A 22,102-nucleotide genomic window follows, 5' to 3' on the forward strand; every position below is an offset into this window, starting at 1 on the left:
TTCTTTCTATGTGCGTATTCACCATTTGCTCGAAAGGTGAAAGAAAACATAGTGCGGAAACCGACATGTCTTAAACCCAAAAAGTCGACGACGTGTGTCAGTCACTGGAGGCTGATCACCTTCTTGCCTATTAGATTTAATGATCATATAACAGATTCAGAAATCTGAGGCCAAGACCTAAAGAGATTGTAGCGCCAAAAATTCGACCAGTAAAGAAGGGAGGACCGATTGTAGAATCACTCGCATGTCATAGGTGATTTGTTAAGGTCTTTTAAGTTTTACAAGAAATTAACAGCGATAAATATCTATTTTAATATTACTATTACAGTGAAGCTTACACATGAATTTAATAAACGTGCCTAGTAACAGTGCCATAACGATTCAGCAGCACTAAATTCTATAAATATTAAATAAAGCGGGAATTCCTTAGAACTCACAAAGGTTCGTCCTACGTCCGACCTCTGGCAGCCTCTAGACAGCTTGCTCTTCGGACAGAATATGAAATGAGATCAAAATAATGTTAGCAGAAGGTTTTGCGGCGCGGAAAAAATAACCTTGAAGGCATTTTGTTGAGACTAACTTTACTAAAATATATACTGTTTCAACAAAGCAGGTAGAGTGGAGTTGTTCTTAAAGAGGTGGGCGTAATAGTGCAAATTCTATTTTAACAAAAGTAAGAAAAACAGTTAAATTTCTTTTAAAACAACTACCAATTTATTATATTGAAATGATATTTTTTTAATTCTACACAAACAGTTAAAGCCAATTTCTAATTAACGTTGTTTTTAGATCGTCTGGCTTCGAAAGTCAGTCGTTTTGATCAATTTAATTGAATTTGGATTGGTAATGTCAGAATTCAATATTCCCTATCTAGACCCAAATAAGAGTTTCGGTATTAATTAGTTATGAGAGGGCTTTTAAAAGTTATCCGAAATAAACATTTTCCATTTGAAATTTGAGAATCACATTCAGGCCCTCACATTCCGCTTTATTTGAAACTTGAATGTTGCTTTGTTAAAAAATGCTATAGATTATAAATGGGTATGATTCAAATAAATTTAGTTCGTTATTCAAACAATTTTATCATAAAAATATGTTTTCTCTATGAAAGAAATGCGTTAAGTAGTACATTTAGAAGTAATATGTAATAGACAACAAATGAAAAAGTATGATTGCGAACTTGTTTTTTGAAGTCTGTCCAACTGCAAAAATGATATAACAAAGCGAGAGGAAGTGCGGAAGTGACGTTTAGTCGCGCTAATGACTCAGACACAATGGGCTGTCGTAATTTGTAATCCATTGCGATTGAAGCAAGAACAATATTTTTTACACCTTATTTTGAATGTTACTTTTCTCAAAGCAATAATATATGTAAAACGAAATTAACATTAAACCAGTAAGAAACTCGGGCACCGAGACGATTTCCTGTACTGATATAATGCAATATCCGGTGAGATCTGTACCAGCTACCTGTTTGCTTTAATAAATTATACCGTTATATTAAATATTCCTGATTAACCTCAAGATTTTTATCGTAGTAGTACAACGTTATATACTTTGAAAAAAAAACCAATATAACCTTTTTATAAAAATATACTTAGCCTAAGTAAAATATCTCATACAAATAAAATTCAGCCATCCAAGACAGGTTAAAGTCACGCCAATGAAAATATTCAATATAGCATTTCAACAATATTTCTGGCGAGCTTAGGTGACTGGTTAGAAAATGGACTTAGTTAAGATTTCTAGATAGTAATTACCGGAAACTATGAAATACCGGCGCACCGGCGACGCGCACGCGTACGAAACAAACAAACAAACAGACATCTCACTGTCAATACTTCCGCTCTATGTTTTCACATAACTCATAAATACCTTTTGGTGTGTACCATGTTTTTGTATATAAATAGTTATTGTCGAATCTCCAGTGAACTTAAAAATTCAAATTTAAACAGGCTTATGTTTGTATCTACAGCCTTTTTACCTTACAAGCCTTATTGTCTGACAGATTACTGACGCTATCCCATGGCCTTTCGATGGGGCCAGAGGACACAAGGTGCCACCATCTTCGGTTCTGAGCATCTCCTTTTTCCGCGTCTTTTCACTAGGTTTTCTTGGGACAGGGGGCGTCGCCGTCCCTGTGGGTTCCAAGGCATCGAGCGCGCTGATAAGAGATTACAACATTACGAAAAACTCATTAACTTTGTTTTAAAACTTATAATATTGTTACGACGGTTATAACACGATAAAAAGTTACACAATTATTGACGTACATCAACAGGAAAATATGGAAAGCTTAAAATAAACTCATTCATTCTTATACCACAGGATTCATATTGTCATCACCGCAAATGAGGTCACGCTGTTGGTCTTATCCAATGCAAAAAAGGGTGTTATATGAGACTGTGTTTTTAATTGGAGTATTAAGTAAGATTCAAGATTGCGTTAATTATGTTTTTTTTTACAAAATAGCGTTTCCGTAAGGCTTAAACAAGATTTCGTTAGCACCGCCCACCTGTTGACTAACTTCCGCTTTTACATACCGCTTGTCTTGTCCTCCCTGACCTCAATTACCTAACGAGAAATACTATTCCACACGCTCTTGAGGTTTTATAATTCGCGATCAGATTTAAAAAAAGAATTTGAGAATATAGAGCTCTTTTGATTACAAAATCTTAGTCCGAATTTTTTTTAATTTAATTTTAAAGTGACGTAGTGGAAAATAGCGTTTAGATTTTCACATTTACACAATAAATGTGATAAAAGTATTGCGTATCCGACCTTTCGTTTGGTTAACACTATTGTCACTAGTAATATGTAGGTTAACCCAAAAATCGATTTCGTAACTATTATAGAACACTGAAAATTTCCACACTACGTGGGATGGTACGTTCGCTATGTTTACAGTGAGGGGCGAGACGCGCGGGGGGCACAACCGGGTCAAGGGAACCGATGCACCGTTCGCGCAAAATCTCACTTTCGCGCGCTGCACCCAGCATGGCTGATAGACTTTGTTGTCTTTGACAATTGACATGTGTAATTCTGATTCTATTTTTCACATAGACTAAACATTCAGTATAGACCATCTGCTTTAATGCTAACTGTTTATTTCGGGAGTAATCTATTTTCTAGTATAGTCGCTCCTTAATTAGTATTTCTTTCAACGTTAGCGGAGACAATCTGATTTCCGAATTAGTAGACAACAATAGAAAATCTTAGATAATGCTAATTAGGCCACGGTTTGAAATTGGTTAATGTATGTTGCAACATTACACGTGTATGGAATTTGACAACAAACAAATAAAGACTATATCCTTGTCCTTATTTTGTTTCCTACGAGTATCGTGCGTAATCGTGATAGCGTATCTAGTAGCTTATCGAATTAATGCAATACCATTGTGATAAACAAAGATTTCTTCGTCTAATCAAACCTAGACGGCCTATAGGTTAAAGATACCAAACGTTTTGTAACGCGTCAAAATATTACGCATCTTTTATTCTCGAAATTACAATCGTTGAATCGAACACGACAGTTTGGCGCGTAAAAATGACATGACCCATTTTTACGACAGAGACAAACTGACTGGCCAGTTAGATTGGAACGTAAAAAAAGGTTGTTTATGATATTGAGGTTCGACCATGAGTAGTATTAGCGTCTAGTCGAGGCTGCACGTACATGCATCAAGGTCGAAAAACAAACTTGCAACAAAACTTTCGGGATGACTAATTCTGGTTATGAAATGAGGATGCTTTTACCGTTAGCGGAATAAAGTAGGAAATTTTGAGTTATTATATAACGTGTTTCCTGGAAGGAAACTTCATATGTTATTTATAAATACATATATGGTTATAACGAACCTGAATAACGTTACAATTACTGAAGATTTATAAGAAAATGAAATCGGTTTCATACCCCTCTTATTCCTTAGTCTTTGACAAAATAGACGACATTTCCGGACTTTATGGCCGGTGACCGGTAAGTAAATGAGCTAGTGAGCCGAAGAACGAGACGCATCGCGCCCTTCGCTCGCTCACTGACCCAGATAATGCGCACGATAGCCCGGTAACGGATCTATTTCAATGCGCTTCCACAGCTTCCACGGTCCGAAACTGTTTTGAAATTGGAACAGATAGTTTTACACAATATGCGAAATTTACTTCAAATGTTACCTTTCATTATATTTTATTGAGATTCCCTATATACAAAGATGTTTAAATGTGTTTATTAATTCCGAGCAGTATAGTACAATATTATGGCAGACTATAGATAAAGTTTTTCGTGATTTTGCCAATTTTTTTACCACAGAGTTGAAGATGGTTACATAGATACATATAGTACCTAGCGTAGAATGTAACCGTTAAGAAAGATCACCCGTGCTCCAAGCTTAAGCACGTTTTGTAATATTGATTGAGATTTCGTGTGTACTCGCGAAACGGCCTCTCCTGACGTGACTCAACGTTGCGTAACTCGCCATAACACATTTACATAAACAAGTGCCACCGCTTATTTTAATCGATAACTTTTGTACGCCTATATTATATAAAAAATTTAAATATCAAACATGATTTTACTTCTATCTCCGCGTACTGTTTAAGCCTAATCAATGCCTCCTGTCCGTCTCCTGTAACATAAAAAAAATGGCCACGCCAATACCAGCTATATCCTCTGTAATTAGCAAACGTATGATAATAACAAATGAATGTTTGGTCTGGTTTGCATTTAGATAATTGTCACTTGTTTCCACTTTATGCCATAAAAACAATTGATGAAGTAGAGGATAATAATATTTCAATTTTAAACAGAAATTAATGAAACATATCACTAACATACTGCGAGCGATGCAAGTCAGTTATTAAAGTGCAAGATAAACGTGTTATCAGCGTAATCGCATCGGTTTCCATTTCTGAACGCCACTTTCTTTCGTTTCCCGCGCGGGGGAAAGTGTCCGCGCTTTTCCGACGCCATCTTTGATGCACATAGCTTCCATAGATAACATATTACATGAGATAGATATATTTTTATAAACGTTTACAGCCAGGGTAAATGAAAGGATATCCTTGTGTGTAAATAATTAATGCTACATTTTAAGGTGGTACGCCATTATTAAACAAATTTAAGTTGCCATATTTGAATAATATAATAAATTTGGGAGTTGAATATTTATTTGTATATGTATTTGTACGTTTAATGATATCAGAGACGGTATTATTCTTTATAAATATGAAGACTCCGACGAAGAATCCGTTTGATTAATTTGGTCATTTTTACATAAGTGTGTGGGTGTCAATGTAAACATTTGACAATTGTCACAAAATGCACTTACAATATATTTTTAGTTGCATGCTTATACGAACAAAAGACATTTAGAAAGCTTCGCCGTTTTATTTATAATAGTTTTATATTTAAATTATAAATATATTTTATTCTTTGATTTTAAAATTCTTCCTTATGTGTGCATAGAGATAAATTAACAAGCCTTGTTAAGAGTAAACAGTATACTTACATGTAAAAAATCTTATACATGACATAAAATTGTAATTAATCCCTTAAGATAGAATATGCTCGGTATGTGCCTCTTCAAACATGTCCCAAGTTCCATGTATTGGCCGTCGATTATTATTACCAAATAACCAATTAAAGGAGACCTCTTTACAGTTACTAAATATAGATGAAGAGGTGTCTGCTACTGGTCGTTGTTTGAAATAGCTAAAGACTTCCCGGATGTACGGCTGACGTCAAGCATCTCGCAAGATTTCCCGAAACGGATTATTGCAAATTGAACTTTTTATTATTTTCATAAAGTGCAAATTCGCTTGAAGGAATTTCCCCGACTGCAATTTCCTTTGCACGCTTTAATGATTCAGATGGACATTGAAAAGACTACAATGAATTTATATATTTTTTACTTATTTCATATACTCAAAAATGAGTTACTGATAAGTTTCTGTATTTACAAGATGTATGTTTTTTTAAATACTAAAATAAGGATTTTTTTTATATAATATATGTATAAAGTCACTATAGTAGCACTTGATCTAAATCAATATATATTTAAAAAAAAAATTCTTACATATTGCTTTATAAAAGCAATATGTAAACAACAATAAACAATTAAAAAAGGGCATATTAGAGTGCGAATATAAACAGGTAAATTCATCAAATTGTAGACATTCATAGTAAATTATGTCTTAATAGACATAATTTATATGTCTAAATCTGGGAGTTGAATATGTATACCTACCCAAAATATTCACTCACGTTTGCTCTACCACGAGCTAAATTCTTTCAAATTTAATTTAAAAATATTTAAGTTTTAAGCTAAAAAGTATTCACATATTGTAACCAATTTTGTCACTGACTGCGCACTAATTCCTTCGTAATTTTATACTAAATCCCTTTTATAAATACACTGTTTTTGTGCCAAAATGTGCCGTCATTGTCAACATTAACTCGCTATAGACTCTTATAATTTAAAAATGTTTAAACACAGAACACATCGTTCAATTTCCATACATGTTTATCGAATAGATAAAAGATATATATGTCCTACACGCCAGACGTTTGCATATAAAAAGTTTCTTGCAGTAACGCGAACGTTGCACCTAAAGCAACAATACTAATATAATAGCACCCCTTTTCGTGCATTCACCCTGGAGGGGGAAACTTACTTATGCAACTGAAAAGTAAAAGCGTTTTCGGGCGGTTTGGGCGGCTGCCCAGTGGGGGGCTCAGAACAATACCCTATGCATAGTGTTGTTAAATGTAAATTATGTTGAAGTTTGAAGGTTTAATTATGACTAAATAAATTAGAACTATTTATTCATACATACGTTTTTAATTTATTGTGTTACGTGTGCTTGATTAACATATTAGTTAATAAAGTTTAGTTAAAAATTACGTGGTAATCTGAAAATGTAAGTGTATTAATAATATCATCATAATATTATTTTTATATTCTGATAGTACAACTTTATCCGTCAATTCTTCTTGATTAATAAAATCCCTATTGTAATCCGCAGTAAGTTTCCTTCAAAAACACATTTCAGTGCCGGAAGGCAAGAGGGGTGGGGGGTGGAAATGGGGGGCACCGGATACTGAATAATTCAGACACAGTCCTTTCGATGTTGGGTCGATGCACCTATAGTTTCATAAACAACGTTAGCATTTTGTTTCATATTTTTCTCAGAAAGGAAAAGTCGGGTTAAAGACCCCATACAGTATGGATGAAACTTTTAATAAAATAAAATTAAAACTAACTTTGCCTTGCAACACTTTAACATGTCGTGTTAGTTCATGTCAAGCTTCATTCGAATGAGAACTTTCACAGTGTATTTTATCTATACGAATATTATAAAGAGGAAATATTTTTATGTATGTTTGTTTTTTGATTGGTTCAAAAATTACTGGACCGATATTAAAAATTCTTTCAACATTCGAATGCGTCATTATCACTGATATACATAGGCTATTTTACTTGCAAGAAAAAATATGGTGCGCAAAGGGAGCCACATACACTTTTGCTAAATACATTATTATTAACTATGTCTGCATTTACTGTACGTTTATGCCAAAATGTTTAAAAAAACCCATAGGAAGCTACTATACCTACGGGTGTAATACTTGTCTTTGAAGCCTCTCTATAGGAAATAAAATGTAACTAAATTTTCTTGTTCATTTTAGAAGTATAGATTAAAAATGTCATTGCCACCGGGGAATATTCATGAATTTATACTATATTTATTAAATGGAAAAGCAAGTACTTGTTCACCAAGTTACATTGCCTGTTCACGACAACAGAGCCTTAACTAAGAATTCTTGAAAGTATAAAGTATCTTTAAAGATAAATTATACAGCGTTTGATCTTTTAAACGCTATCGGGACACAAAGACCTGATGGAAAACTTTAATCATATTGAACCAATTCGACTTAAGGCCCTTCAAGAAAAGAGCGTACCAATTCTTAAAAGGCCGGTTACGTACTATCGAGCCCTCTGACTTTGATAGTGTCCATAGGCGGCGGTAGCACTACGTTTGCCTACTAGTCTAAAAAAAGCTTATATTACACAGTGTCATATACTATCTATATATTCATGGTCATATGAAAAAAAAATATAATTTTAGTTCTTACTCTTTCTTTTCGTGTTTAGTGTTAATAAAACTGGACAAGGGAATCGCCCTACCAGTTAATTCCTATTTATTTCTCTCATCAGACTTCTTCGCGAATTTGTTCGTTTCAAGAACTAATTGACGAAAGCTTAAAAGCTTTACCAGACCTTTTTGCTCCCCACCAAGGATCTATAGTCGTTCAGGTCGCATCAGATGCCATAAAACCGGCTGCACTATTGCACCTTCCCTTTTTACGTCTAGACACTTCGACCACAGCGAAAGGGATAGTTCGTCTCACTCCCACACAACATGCGCAGTGCTACAGGTGGGTGTGGGGGTATCTCCCTAGTACCGGGGGACACGGGGGCAACTGGGGGTCGCCGGGTCCCGTGGGGGGAGCAAGGTCGCCGCACGGAAGCGTCTGGCGGAGATGATACATTATTGTATCGATCCGACATCTGAATATTTTCAAGGTTCTTTGTTTTAATTAAAACATTCGTAACCAATATAACATTATGATGTAAATAATTTATTATTATTGCAAATTTACCTCTGTTTATACAAAATTGTAATTACACATACATTAGTTTTTTATGAGAACTTAAGTAAACGTTACAACTAACTGTATTGCGATCAAAAAAATAGTTAATTATCGTGATCGTTATATTAGCGTTGTATCAATTTATAAAAGGCCGGCAACGCACCCGCGAGCCCTCTGATATTGACTTTTCATTTAACATCCTCCTGCATCTCACAGTGATTAATAAAATGATGAACATATTTAAATGTCTGCAGCGTTAAACCAATTAAGATGCCATTAATTTAAACTACAATGCTGCTTCCTCCATTATATATGACATAATATATCGTATCACAGACGACCTTGAATGTCACCAAACTATTTAATTTCTACTCTTTAGTTTTAAAGTCACAACACATTTTATGTTTAGTTGTAACACAAAATCAATATTATAAGTCGTCTAATACCTGTAATACCGGGTTCTCTACGATGTTCAGACATCTTAACTACCCAGACAGCTCCATAGAGACTGTAATTTCAGTTCCACTGAAATATAACGGCTTTTGGCTTCAATAAGTTATGTATGACTTGTCTTGGCTTCTTGTGCTAACTGCATATATAATATCAACAATTTATATCTTTTGAGCAATTGAGGGATTATAATATTTTTTAATCATTAAAAATATTTTATATTATAAAGAGCAATGACGCACGTTGAAATCTAGTGATTACGTGTATGTCAGCTCGTTGGTTCGACTCCCGTCTGTACCAATTCAGTTTCGGTCCATGTGTGCATAACACTTAAACTAAATATTTTCAAAACCGGTATCAGTTAGACATAAAAAAAACGACGGCCTCTGTCACAAATGTCAAAACGCGAATCATTGTGTAAAAAAATCATGTCATAATTATACTCTGGATCAGGCTAAAAGCGTCTATCTTGCGTAAGTAATATATCTTATCGCCAAGCATGTGTTAAAATAATTGCGAGCGCTTGCAGAATTGTCTATTACGACATACGAGCCAGCGTAACAGTTATCGGTGAAATGTCTCAATCGATATGGGCTTTATCTAAGCTGTTTCTATGTCGATAATGTGTTAATTAATAAAATAACGATTAACCTTAATATACTTTAGCTTGGCGGTAACAACTAGATATCGTCACATTAACGGTACATAAGGCTGACTGAATTTGCTTCATATGTCAGGGAAGTAATTGGAAATCTATGGGGCTCTGTATACAAATAACGTTTTGAAATAATTTCAAAAAACAACTCTGCTCTCATGCTTTCTTAGTTCTATAAGTGTGACGATTTCCTTAATCGTCGGAGTTACGCCCTGATAGTGTAACCGGACACAGTCACTCTCTTCAACTATTGCAGTGCATTTATTTGTTACATAGCAATTAACAGTTCATTCGCTATATTATATTGTTGTACGCGAGTGGTTAATATAGAGTAAGACCTCAATACATCATCGTCATTTGATCGTAATAGTTTTAAGCGAAAATTAAAGACAAGATACAATGTCTTTGAACACAGAATATTTACCGAGGGTTCGTTTGAAAGCTCCTTGTAGTCAACAAGAGTGCTTAAGGAAAATCTTGCTCAATTCGTTTTCTATAAGGGTAACGTTATACGTGTATTTTGTACCATACTTACAATATATGTTGTTCCAGTGGATGGTGAGCCTACGGGTCTGACACTGGGTGCCCGGGGCTCCCTGGGCCGGGCGCTACTACATGGACTCTTGGCGCCTGCCTCCGCGCCCAGACATCACTTGTACACCGCGCCCAATACTGGTAAGTGATTACATTAGTGTATGAGGTCGTGTGTGAGGCATATAAAGTACTGAACTTTACGAACCGATTTGGTCTAGATGACTCCTAGGATTGATTTTAAAATTTAACAGAATTGGTGTGTACGAAAAAATGAATTTATACAAATTAATAAAGAGAGATCTCGCTTATAGAAGAAGTTTTTAGTAATTTTATGAAGCCAAAGCCACGGATATTCAATAAATATCCGGGCTGAATAGTTCCGGCTGCAGCGGAAATTGTCCAACGAACGTTCTGACAACCTTTAGTATACAACAAATATCGTTTTCGTAGGATAAGTAGGTATTGTAATTTCCGTTGTCATCTAAATCCTATTTCTGTATTTATAACATTTTTTCATGTTAACATTATTTTTGTATTCATAAAAAAATATGATACAACTCTGCGCCTAAATTTAATAAACAGGTTGATACGTATTAATTTCTACAGAGTAAACATTACTTGGAATCCATAAAATACTTTGTATGACAAAATACCGTATAATTACGTAAAACACTTAACCCATTGTCGAAATTCGTGACCTCAATCGGCAGGAAGAAGGCGTCACAACAACTTGGTAGCATGAAAAATTCATAAAGAACGACGAGGAAGTCAAATCGATACCCTCAGCTGATCCTGGCAATGTCACGACCGAGACCCTCCCAGCCCTCCCCCCCCCCCTACGCACACACGCAACACTGCGTACTTGCGTCTGTGTGCGCGCGTCTACGCCGCGTCTGAGCTTTGAAATATGAGCTTTACTGTTGAGAACAAAAATATTCGTTATTAGTAAAACTAATTTGTTTCTGAAATTTCCTTACCTTAGTTTTGTTTATTATTAAACAGAAACGGAAAATACGTCGAAGCTAATTTATTATCTGAAAATTAATTTATTGTTCACGATCCGAAAATAATTACAAAAACAATTTTAAGATAAAGTTTTCTTCCAAATTCGTGTATTAACTGACTGCAAACAGTTTATGTAACACGCAATGTAGGTACATACATTTATTTACACTATTATATAATCCCCTATGTTTACATAATCGGAATGGATGCAAGGGCGTCAGCAAATATTATTTGACACTTCTAACCCTTTAACGGCTGTCGGTCGCAGATGTCCAGACAATGGTCCATTACCCAAAATGTGCAATTTCATAATCACTTGCGACCCCGAGCGCGGGTGGATTTAGGAACGAAGGGTTAATTATTTACATTGTCCTGATATGACAGTTTGATTTATTGCAATATAGCTTAATATCTTCTTATTGAAATACTTGCTATTCGATAGTAAAAGTAGTAAATTATTGGACAAGTTAATAACAGGCTGAGAAACGTATAATACATTTATAATGTACGGGAATCAAACTTACAGAACATCTCGCTTTTGAATGGATTTCTAATTTAGGTAAACTTAAGTATGTTTACTTTCGACATTGGACCATTGTCTATATCGATATTGTCATAATATAACGATATGAAAAGTATATATGAAGTACTAACGAATATATATGAACTAGAGAAATGTCTGATTTCTACAAATTATTTGTCACCGGGTGTTACGTAATTCTGAAATAATTATCATTGTCCTATATTCTCGAACGCGTTCATTAGAGCTTGCGTTATTTCTCCAAACACACCCAAGCAATATAATCTAAGTACATGTTAAACTTTGCCATATGAAAACTAGTCTCATACATGCTCGGTTATCGCCCGATCTTACTTACGCTACTAAATTAACTTAAAAGTTGTTCAAATCTGGGTTACGCGAATCAATCGACATAATCGCTTTACACAGAACCTATATTGTGCAAAAACGAACACATTTAACCCGAAAATGTCGGCGGTTACAAAGGCAACCCTTATCCACTGCCAGCGTCCTGAGCCCAAACATGCAATCCTATCCAAACAAATAACGCAGCTTGCACATATTGCGCGCGCACATTTGCAAAACCCTGTTTTTATGGAAAAATGGGTTATACACCTTGCGATGAATTGTCACGTCATCTCCTCATAATAGGCGATAATCTCTCTGACAACCATCCTTTTTTTCTTTTGAATTAGCCTCGACTACTTTCCGGAGCGACTGACAATTTGAAATTAGAATGTCACGCGTGGGTGAGCAAACGCAACCCATTGTCGGCTCTTGTACACATTTTGCAATGAATGAATTATTCAATGGCTTACTGCGGTTAAAAATTAGAGTATGATTTTGTGAAATTAAATGTTATATTCTAAATCTAAAGTTTCAATCTTGACCTGATATGCGGGATCACAGAAATTTCCATAAAGGAGATCCAAAAGGCGAACGTTAGGCGGTGAAGGGATCATTTGTAGATAGGACTACAATAGTTGAATTATTCAACTAGTGATTTGTGGTTGGTTTTACCAATGAAATAGTATTTAGTTCGTATATTCTGTAACCTCTGTGTGTTTACTTGAACATGACTCTATTAAAATTAACGATACAATAAAATATTACGTGAGTCGTAAATATGTTAAACAACGATTCAATTATCGTAACTGTTGTATTTAATCGCAAACAATAATTCTTGCAGTTATTAAAAATAAATCACTTCAAAAAATACCTATAGTCTAAAGAATCATAAATAATCTTAATTTCCCTTAACGAGCTTGACGTTCTTTGTTTTTCTTATAAGCTATCATAACCATCAAATAAATATTTGTTTTAACCTACATAGTTAAAATTTAAAAAAAAACACAGTTTGGCCCCGTGGCTGTATACTTTTACGGGCAGCATTTCCTCACTGTATTGCGATTCTTATTCGTTGAGCAAGGAAAACACCAGCTCTGAGGTCTCCGGTACTATCTATCTATGTTATTCCTGATTAATTGCAGAATACAGGACGCAAATAAAACTAAATAACGGCTCAATTTATTCAAGTAATAATTCATAATTGTAAAGGATATACAATCATCTGACTGAGATCATACAAAGACGTTTATGTAACAGCTTATGTACACCGCATGATTATTCATATGCAAAAAAATATTCTAAGTCTCCATTCGCACGGATTATGGTCTAACGCCGTGTCGGACAATGCCCATGGACAGCGGTCACTCCATAAAGATCGTCCGATTAAGGAAGGGTTGTTTTGTCTTGTATTGTAATATTTTCCTAATAGGACCGCATTCCTCTCTAACCGGTAGACGGATAGAAGGGGCCCAGGCGATCATTATTTATAGTTAATTTATTATTATTTTGATACGGGAGATGAAAGGGTTGTCACAATGGGCCGGTTCCGCGTTCCGGCCGTTGGCCGTTCGTGTGTGGACTGGACAGTGGATTTCTACCCACGGTTAAGGGTCGATTCAAGGATTTTTATTAATCAAGGACTTTCAAAATTATCTTCCAAAAAATCTTCCTATACTAAACATATATCGCTAAATTTCCAAACGTGGGACGATATTACAAAAAATAACGTTCTCTATGCAAACTATTAAATGATTAAAATGTACATAAAACACACTGTGAAATCCAAATTGATACTCGTAACAGAATTAAATAGTAAACACTGTTTTTCATTCATTTAAAATTGTATCAATGTCGCCAACTGCGAGCAGAAGGATTAAAAACACTACACAATACAACTCGTATTCTACTGATTATAGTGCAACACTATTCTTTTGAAATGGTCAAAACTGACCCACGGCGCTTCCCGGTTCCCATAGCGCTTTGAAGGGTTAACAATGGGTGAAAAGGGTGTGGACAGCAGCTCCGGTCAAATGGTCAATACGAACATAGACTCAATGGTCAAGGAAACGAATGAATGCGCTTTCTTTGACCTAGCCGATGATTATATTATTTAAATACGACGGTTACTCGTCAAAGTTTTACGGCCATGAGAAAATAAGCGTGTTTTTTTTATACAACTGTAATTTAATATTCAACGTTTGATCCTGTCAAATAAATTAGGAATAAAAGGTCTAAGCCCCGAACTATTAAAAAATTAATACAATAAACTTCATAAATAATAATTATGGCGTAGTACTATTGTGTGGACTTAATTTTCAAAAAACAAGGGAATAGCTTCCACTAAGGTAATGTTTATTAACAAATTGCCTTAATGTTCTATAATATTTTGATACTATTCACTACACTAAGTTTATTAACTCAAAATGTTAAGTTCTCTTTAGGCGTCTTATTCCTATGTCAAGAAGTTGGATTGCCTCAGCATTATAAAGATAAGTAACATAAATTAGCATTTACTAAAATGTTCTCAGTATAATTGAATAACTGAAAAATCCATATTCATACACACAACAAAGTAAACACGAAAATGCATTGAGATTGCAACCCTATTTCACCCCTAAACGACCTATCTGCATAATGCTAAATTAAAACTACACTAGCTTTTGCATAACAATGCCGTTTGACCAGCAAATTCCCACACAAAACAAGTTGGATGCAAGTGCATCTTCTGGTCACACTGACCATCTAAGGGTTACGCAAATTAATGCAAGGACCGTTATATTTTTACGTTAGATAAAGCATGTTAAGATTTATATAGCTAACGGTTTTTATTAATATGCAAAATAGAATTGCAGACATCTCTGAGAAAACCCAACTGTTTTACTTTGTTTATTCTTCAAATAGTGAGGGTTATGTAAAATAGGAAAGTGCTAACTTGGGCAAGTAGAACTAATATTAGAAAATAATATCAGCAGCTGAAAGAGGCATATGTGGCATAGGGCACGCTAATTACCAAAACCGGCTTTTATGATGTATTAGATTAAGTTTGTGTAACTTAAATAAGTGTTTATATATATTAGGTGTTAGAAATAAAGAATAATAATAATAAATGTAAAATAAAACTATATTAAATGTAACTATATGCTAAGGAATTTGAAGAAAATTTGTACTGTGTAGCCCATCAGGCAGGAAGGTGGTGTTTAGAAACACTAGAAATAATAAAAAAGACGTTTAATAAAGTTTACAGTTTACGGCAGAAGTAAACACTTATAATGATTAAAATTTTGCATAAATTCCTCTAGACATGGTTCTAAGCAAGCAATATTTTTAGGTTCGCTACCACCATCTCCAGCTGACAGTGGAGTATCAGACGTGGAGTCATCCTCATCAGGAGCGGGTTCCGCTGAAGAGTTAAAGGCGCGTCTGCAACCGCCACCTCCAGCGCCCTTCCACACGCCCTTCCTGCCGTTCTACCAGCAGCATCAGATCACCAGTTCGCTTCAACATCATGTTGCACACCCTAGACCTCCAGGTGAGTACTTTTATCAGGATTATGTACCATCTAGGATGACAATTCGAAGCTTATATGTAATCTAAATTAAGGAAGATGAAGAAATAATTGATATTAAATCGATAAGGTATTGCAAAGTACTAAGATTTTGATTGGCCTAAATGGACTACTTTCTGAAATTTTTCTAACAAGATAATGAGGTTTATTAAAGGAATTCAATATGAAGCCGAAGTTTACGTAAAAATTTGCATAATTAAATAATATTAAATTTAATAAACGTCTTAATTATTCGGTCGACATTGACATTAAAAAAGGTGTACAAAGCGATTGTTCATAAGGTGACCGTCGGTGAACGGCCGCACCCGGAAGGTCACCTTTGGTTGCGCCTGCGCAGCTCCCGGGATTTGCATGCCGCGACACAATTTAGAAGAGTGCACTACTTTCACACATTGTATCTAGATATTTATTGTACCTGTCTGTGATATGTATTTTAATAGATTAGGGTTTTAGATAATACTAAAAAAATTGTGTGTTTTTTTTAAGTTTCATCTGTCATAGTGACACACACAAAAACAAATGTTTTCTGAAAAGTGAGTATGTTAGTTATTGTGAGACAAATACATTGCAAGATAAGCTATTTCATACAAATATTTAAAACTAATAATTAAATTTTATTTAATTAAATATACGTTCAATTGCCAAAAATGATAAATCCTTATCCAATTACAACCAACAAATGGTTCCCCGAAGTATCAGATAGTATTTTTTGGAAATCTGTCACATCCTTCCGGCGTTGCCTGGCTGACATCCAGTTGGCCACGACGATTCAATAAAACTCACAAATTACGCTATCGCCAACCCATGTTTTACATTAAATGGTAATTCTTTATGTCAAATTGAAAACATCATTTGGTACTCGACATTTTAAATATATTTAAAAGCTTTTAATAATATTTTTTAATAATTAAATTTTAAGGTTAGTTATTAGATATATTTTTAGTTTGTAATTGTATATTAATATAATTAAATGTGTTACATTTAATAGATATATATAATTATAATGAAATATCTTACAAACTATAAAAAAAATTGATATTATGTATATGATGTAAGAATAAAGATGTTTTTAAAAGCTTGTAAGCGAACTATGATATATACCTTATTTAAAATACAATTACCTAATCGCTTCGGCGGAATTGGCTTTCGAATAAGCAGAATATGTTCTGCTGTTCTTATTAGAAACAACCTGATAATACGATTTAAACTTGCCTAGGATGGTCAAACGAAACACCAAAATCGGGCGGTTTTTTTTGACAAAAGCTTGGGAAATAAATCGGCGGCGGTATCACTTATCATCAGGTGAGTCTCCTGCCCGTTTGCCCCCTGTTCTATAAAAAAATGGCTAAGTTAGTGTAATTCAGAAATAATATCCTCCATTATATAAATGAGCTATTTATATAAACAATAGAACTTAAAAAATACCTATTACTATTTAAACATTACAAAAATAGCATTACCCATCTCATTATAAAAAATATAGCTGTATTAAGGAAATTTTATAAACAATCGTCCGGACGTCCCTGTGGACGACGCAAAACGAAAAACAGTCACGGAATTTTTATGTTGTGTGTTGTCGATATTTTCAAATGTTATCGATAAATATAATCTTGAAAAATCGGTTTCGATTATGTAAATAAATAATTATTGCAATTTTATCGTTAGTAACAAAAAAAAGTGATCAAAAATCAAAAGGTGATCTCAGAAAGCCTCATTGTACATACGCGGACTAAATCCAGAAAGTATCCTATAACCGAAGAACATGCATATGAGAGGTATGTCAGGATCGTTGCATGAGGTGATTCGTGGTCTCTGGGTAGGCCCTTGTGAAGAAAGGTGTGATGATATAAATCAATTTTTTATTATAAAAAAAAATAAATTTAGAAAAGGACTAAATTGTTGTGAGCAATACATTTGTTGAAAACCGAGAATGCAAAATAAGGATGAATACTAGTTTTCCATCTGCAACACTCTTTCGCGAGTATTTGTCTACACTACTATTAGAAATGGCCATAAAAATTCTCCTAATTAAAAACATCGACACTGTTTCCTCCCTACGGAACCAGTTGGTAAAACGATGCACCGTCGTTTATCGCGTCTTGGCGCGCCTGTCCTCAACTATTTGACATTGCACAAGGTCAGTGCTCCTAATATAAAGATGCAAAAAACGTACGCGCATCGCGTACTGAGTCGCCGACGCATGCGAAGTGACCACTTTCGATTGTAGCATTTAAAATACCATCAGTGAGTTCTTTGTTGATCCCTGGGACTATTTACAATGTTTGCTAGTGCGTTTTCCTGTCTATTATCTGTGGGTTTTTACGTTGTCTATTACTAGGGGATTGGTTGGTGAGAGACTAATGGACAATTTTGGAGGAGGCCTTCACTCTACTGTTAAAAATAATAACATGGACTTAATGTAATCTTGATTATGTTATATCTCGAATACAGTTTATTTTTTTTTTTATCTTTTGTACTAGTGCTAGTCAGCCTTTTGTTGAAACTATATAGTGATGGAACTTTAAACGCATATATAAAAGATAATAAACAATTTTCTCGTTAAGCCTACTTCAATTAATTCGATAACTTATTCATTTTGCTATGGACACATCCAGTATACCTTATTGGATGATGGTTGACGTAATGTTTATTTCCGACACATAAATAAAAGTATTTTCAATATTATTATAGGAATACTTACGTAGAAATAATTAAAATAATAAATTGAAAATTAAAACTTTCGATTCCTGTGCCAGTGTACCTTTAACGCTGGCAGCATTTCCTTACTGTATTACGTAATTATTTTTAATTATCTTAACATCAAAACGTTTACTTAACAAGAAATTGCAAATAAAACTCGTAATGTTCTTCCCAAAACTAGTTTCGCTGGTGCTATCAGTTGAAGGAAGTTTTAGAATAAAATAGCTATAAAAGTTACATTGACCGCAAAAATTGCCATAAAATGCGACAAGCAGATCGTCAACATAAACCGAACGTAGGAGCGAATAATAATTTATAATATCTACATAAACAGGTTGATAGACGAATATTTTGTTAAACTTCCTTGAACATGTGATTAAACATAGCTTTTGCTTGTAATGGTGGTAATATTAAAAAATTGGAGATATTTTTTTAATATTATTTTTTATTAAACATATCTAAATGTTTTGTATTTTCCTTTTTAGTACTTCTTTAGTAGTATTTAAAGACATTGAAAATCTGACGACAATTGCAGGCAAAACACACGATAAGCGCGGGCTTTCAAATGTTACCGCCAAAACATTCCATAAACAACATTATAATCACACGTTCCATTACACAAGGCAGTCGCAAGAATCAAGAAGCAACAATAGCGATCAGATAGTTCAGACATTGACCAACTGAAGCTCCGCGTGAATCGTTGCGGTAACCACATACGAAATTTTGTGTTGCAAACGGTTGCGAAACCTCGGCGCCATTGTCAGCTGGCGAAACCAGCGACCTTACTGCGATTGGGCAGTCGAAACCTGATTGTATGCCATGATTGTACGAGCTCATGTGGCGGAAACCGTACTGTACGTCATTTATTTTAATTAGACGGAATTTTGCCGAACAATTAGTGTGGTGAATACATCGATACACTCATTCTTTTTCTTATAATAAATTGTAAAAGTAATGGCTTCAACGTGCGACTCTCATCCCTGGTCGTAGGATGGGTTCCCGGCTGTGCACCAATGGACTTTCTGTCGATATCCGTACTCAAAATTCGCTCAAACGGTGAAGGAAAACATCGTTAGGAAACCGGTTGTTGTCTGGGTCTAACCAAAAGTTGATGGCGTGTGTCAGGCACAGGAAGCTGATCACTAATCTATTAGACTGACAAATGACAATGAAACAGAAACAGAAATCTGAGCCCCCGACCTAAAAAAGGTGTAGCGCATTTATTTTTATTTTTAGAGCAATAAATTACCGCATTAAATACGAGTATGTGTACACAACAGTATAATTATTACATAGAACATTACAGCATAATACGATATGGAATATCTATTTGTATTTAGTTTTAAAAATAGTCATTTCATGGACCATCTTTTGGGCTTTAAGTCAATACTTTTGGATTTTTATCAAGATGGGTTTAATCAAAGCCTTGACTCGGTTGCTCAATTCGTTACCAAACGATTTAACGTTACCAAGAGATTTGATATTGCGTCATGTGTTTTTGAACTTTTAAAATAAGTTATTTTTCAATGATAAATATCAAATATTTTTTAACAGGCAATTCTTAAAACTATTTTTAGTAATACCTTAATGTATAATACTGTTAGTACTTTAATACATTTATCAAATATTTCGCTCGAGTAATTGATATTGTTAAACAAGGTATACACGATCTCGTATATTATGTAGTCTTAAATATAATAGTTTTTAAAACCCGTAATAGAAGGAAACAAATAATACTAGAACGATGACGCGTTGTTTTTCTCTGACCTGAATGTTTCACGAACAAACTGAAACGAAACGTATTGTTATCAGCGCGTACGCTGCATTCATATGAGCAAACGAAATGGAAATTAAAATAAACGTTGCATTGCGTCTATTCTGCAATGTGAGCGCGTGTGCGTTTCTAATGTGTCTGTGTGCGGCGCGCAGGAGTGTGCGCGAGGTGATCGTCCCGATTCAAGGGCAGTGCAGCTAGCGCTCATATTAATAGTTGGCGACTATTTTCGCCGCGCTGATCGCTGGGGGACTGAGGCGTTATTATTGACATTCGCAACTTACATCATCACTTCTTCGTAAGCCGTTTCCTTGTTTCTTATTGGATTTCGTTTTTAACTCCTTTTCATTGTAAAGGGTGTGTTCTTCTTCAGGACTGTTCCTTTATATACATTTGAGGAAACACGTAATTATGTGGACGATTTTTAACATTCGTGTGTTGCGATATTGTCTTTGTTTAATCTCTGGCCGTACAAGGAAGACAGTCGCGCCATCTGTCGCGCGGTGGGCTTGCGCAACTCGACCCACTTCGAGCAACCGCTGGCAAACGCCTCGACTCCTCTACAATTACATATTTCGGTGTCGCAACTCGCGTCGCATCCGAGTTGAACGGCCCGCGACCTTGTCGCTGCGCACGCGCCGCTGAAAGCGAAAGGACCGCCGAATTCGGGATCTATGGACTTGCGGACCTAAAGGTTTCCTGCTTTTCTTACGAGGATAAACAAGTGTGTACGTGACATAGAAGACGTAACACCACTATCGCAAAACCGCATAGGACGGACGATTCCGTCTGAATCACAACCACCATCAATATAAACGTAGTGCGTCACCTTGCGCCGTTTCGCACGGCTCTGCGCCCGCGCCGCGCTGTTTCGCAATGAACGCTCACCGCAGTCGCCATCTTCCTTCCGAAATATACAGTAATAACAACCAAAACGTCTAGTAAATCTTGAGTTTTATGAAGACATTACAATAATGATATAATGATTACATGACATAGATCATTATCTCAGTCATAATGCTTCCACCGACCGTAAAAATGTTAACTTAATTGTAAATATTACTAAAGAATAGTAAAATGAAAGCATCATAAATCATGTGTCTTCAAACGAAGTGATTTATAGCCGAGCGGCATTAATACAATATATTATATACAATGATATAAACGCGAAAATAAGTTTGTTTGGCCCATTTAGATACTCAAGAAGAACAACGTGATACTAACCGCTTTTGCTGAGAACAGTTCGTCTTAGAAACTGCATTGAAGTCAGGGAAGTGTGGTTATTGCGAGTGTAGGGGAGCTATGAGCCGTGAAGGACATATTCGCTTCGCCGGGAATGAGCGGATAATTTTAAACAGGCAGGAAACCAGTGGAGCGCGTATATAGGCCGCCTCGACTGCCCCCACCGATTTTATATCTATCGTAAAAGAAGTATGAGGTTTCCGGGTAAGTGGGTTGAACGAAATTGGGTCAACATATTCTGTTCCGGAGAACGTACACACTTGTTAATATCTTTTTCTACAACTAGTTTATATTAAAAATATATTCAATATATCTTATAAGCTCATAGGTGCAATTCAAAGAAAATAAAGTTTTAAAAGCAAGGACTGTTCTTGGATATGAACTGAACGAATGTATCGTTTTGTTGAATCCCGTAAGGGGAATTAAAAGGATTGCAGTGTGGCTATCCTTGTGATTGTGTCTAACCAGGTCAGTGTTAGGCCGCATAGCGCTGCATAAATAGATTCCCCTCCGCCCCCCTTGTCCGCACAGCCCCGCGACCCGCTGCACTCGGCACAGGGATGCACAGTTTTATTACATCCGGTTTAACAATTTCAATAGAAAATATTGTTTTCAAATATAATTAGTTATATGTGTCTATTTAGGTTTTTGAAATAACGATC

At 35.2% G+C, this 22,102-nt stretch overlaps 1 protein-coding gene across 5 annotated transcripts in view; it reads left to right on the forward strand.

The window, feature by feature from the left end:
- The window catches only part of LOC110991795 (ecdysone-induced protein 74EF), a 133,558-nt gene that overhangs the window by 97,403 nt on the left and 14,053 nt on the right, over nucleotides 1-22,102 (forward strand). For all 5 annotated transcript variants that reach the window (XM_022257291.2, XM_022257293.2, XM_022257292.2 and 2 more), the window contains 2 exons: nucleotides 10,305-10,427; nucleotides 15,488-15,688. In XM_022257291.2, the coding sequence (XP_022112983.1) occupies nucleotides 10,305-10,427; nucleotides 15,488-15,688 (324 nt within the window). The remainder of the gene's footprint in view (nucleotides 1-10,304; nucleotides 10,428-15,487; nucleotides 15,689-22,102) is intronic.

This window comes from Pieris rapae, chromosome 2, assembly GCF_905147795.1.
Source record: "Pieris rapae chromosome 2, ilPieRapa1.1, whole genome shotgun sequence".
Classification (NCBI taxonomy): domain Eukaryota; kingdom Metazoa; phylum Arthropoda; class Insecta; order Lepidoptera; family Pieridae; genus Pieris; species Pieris rapae.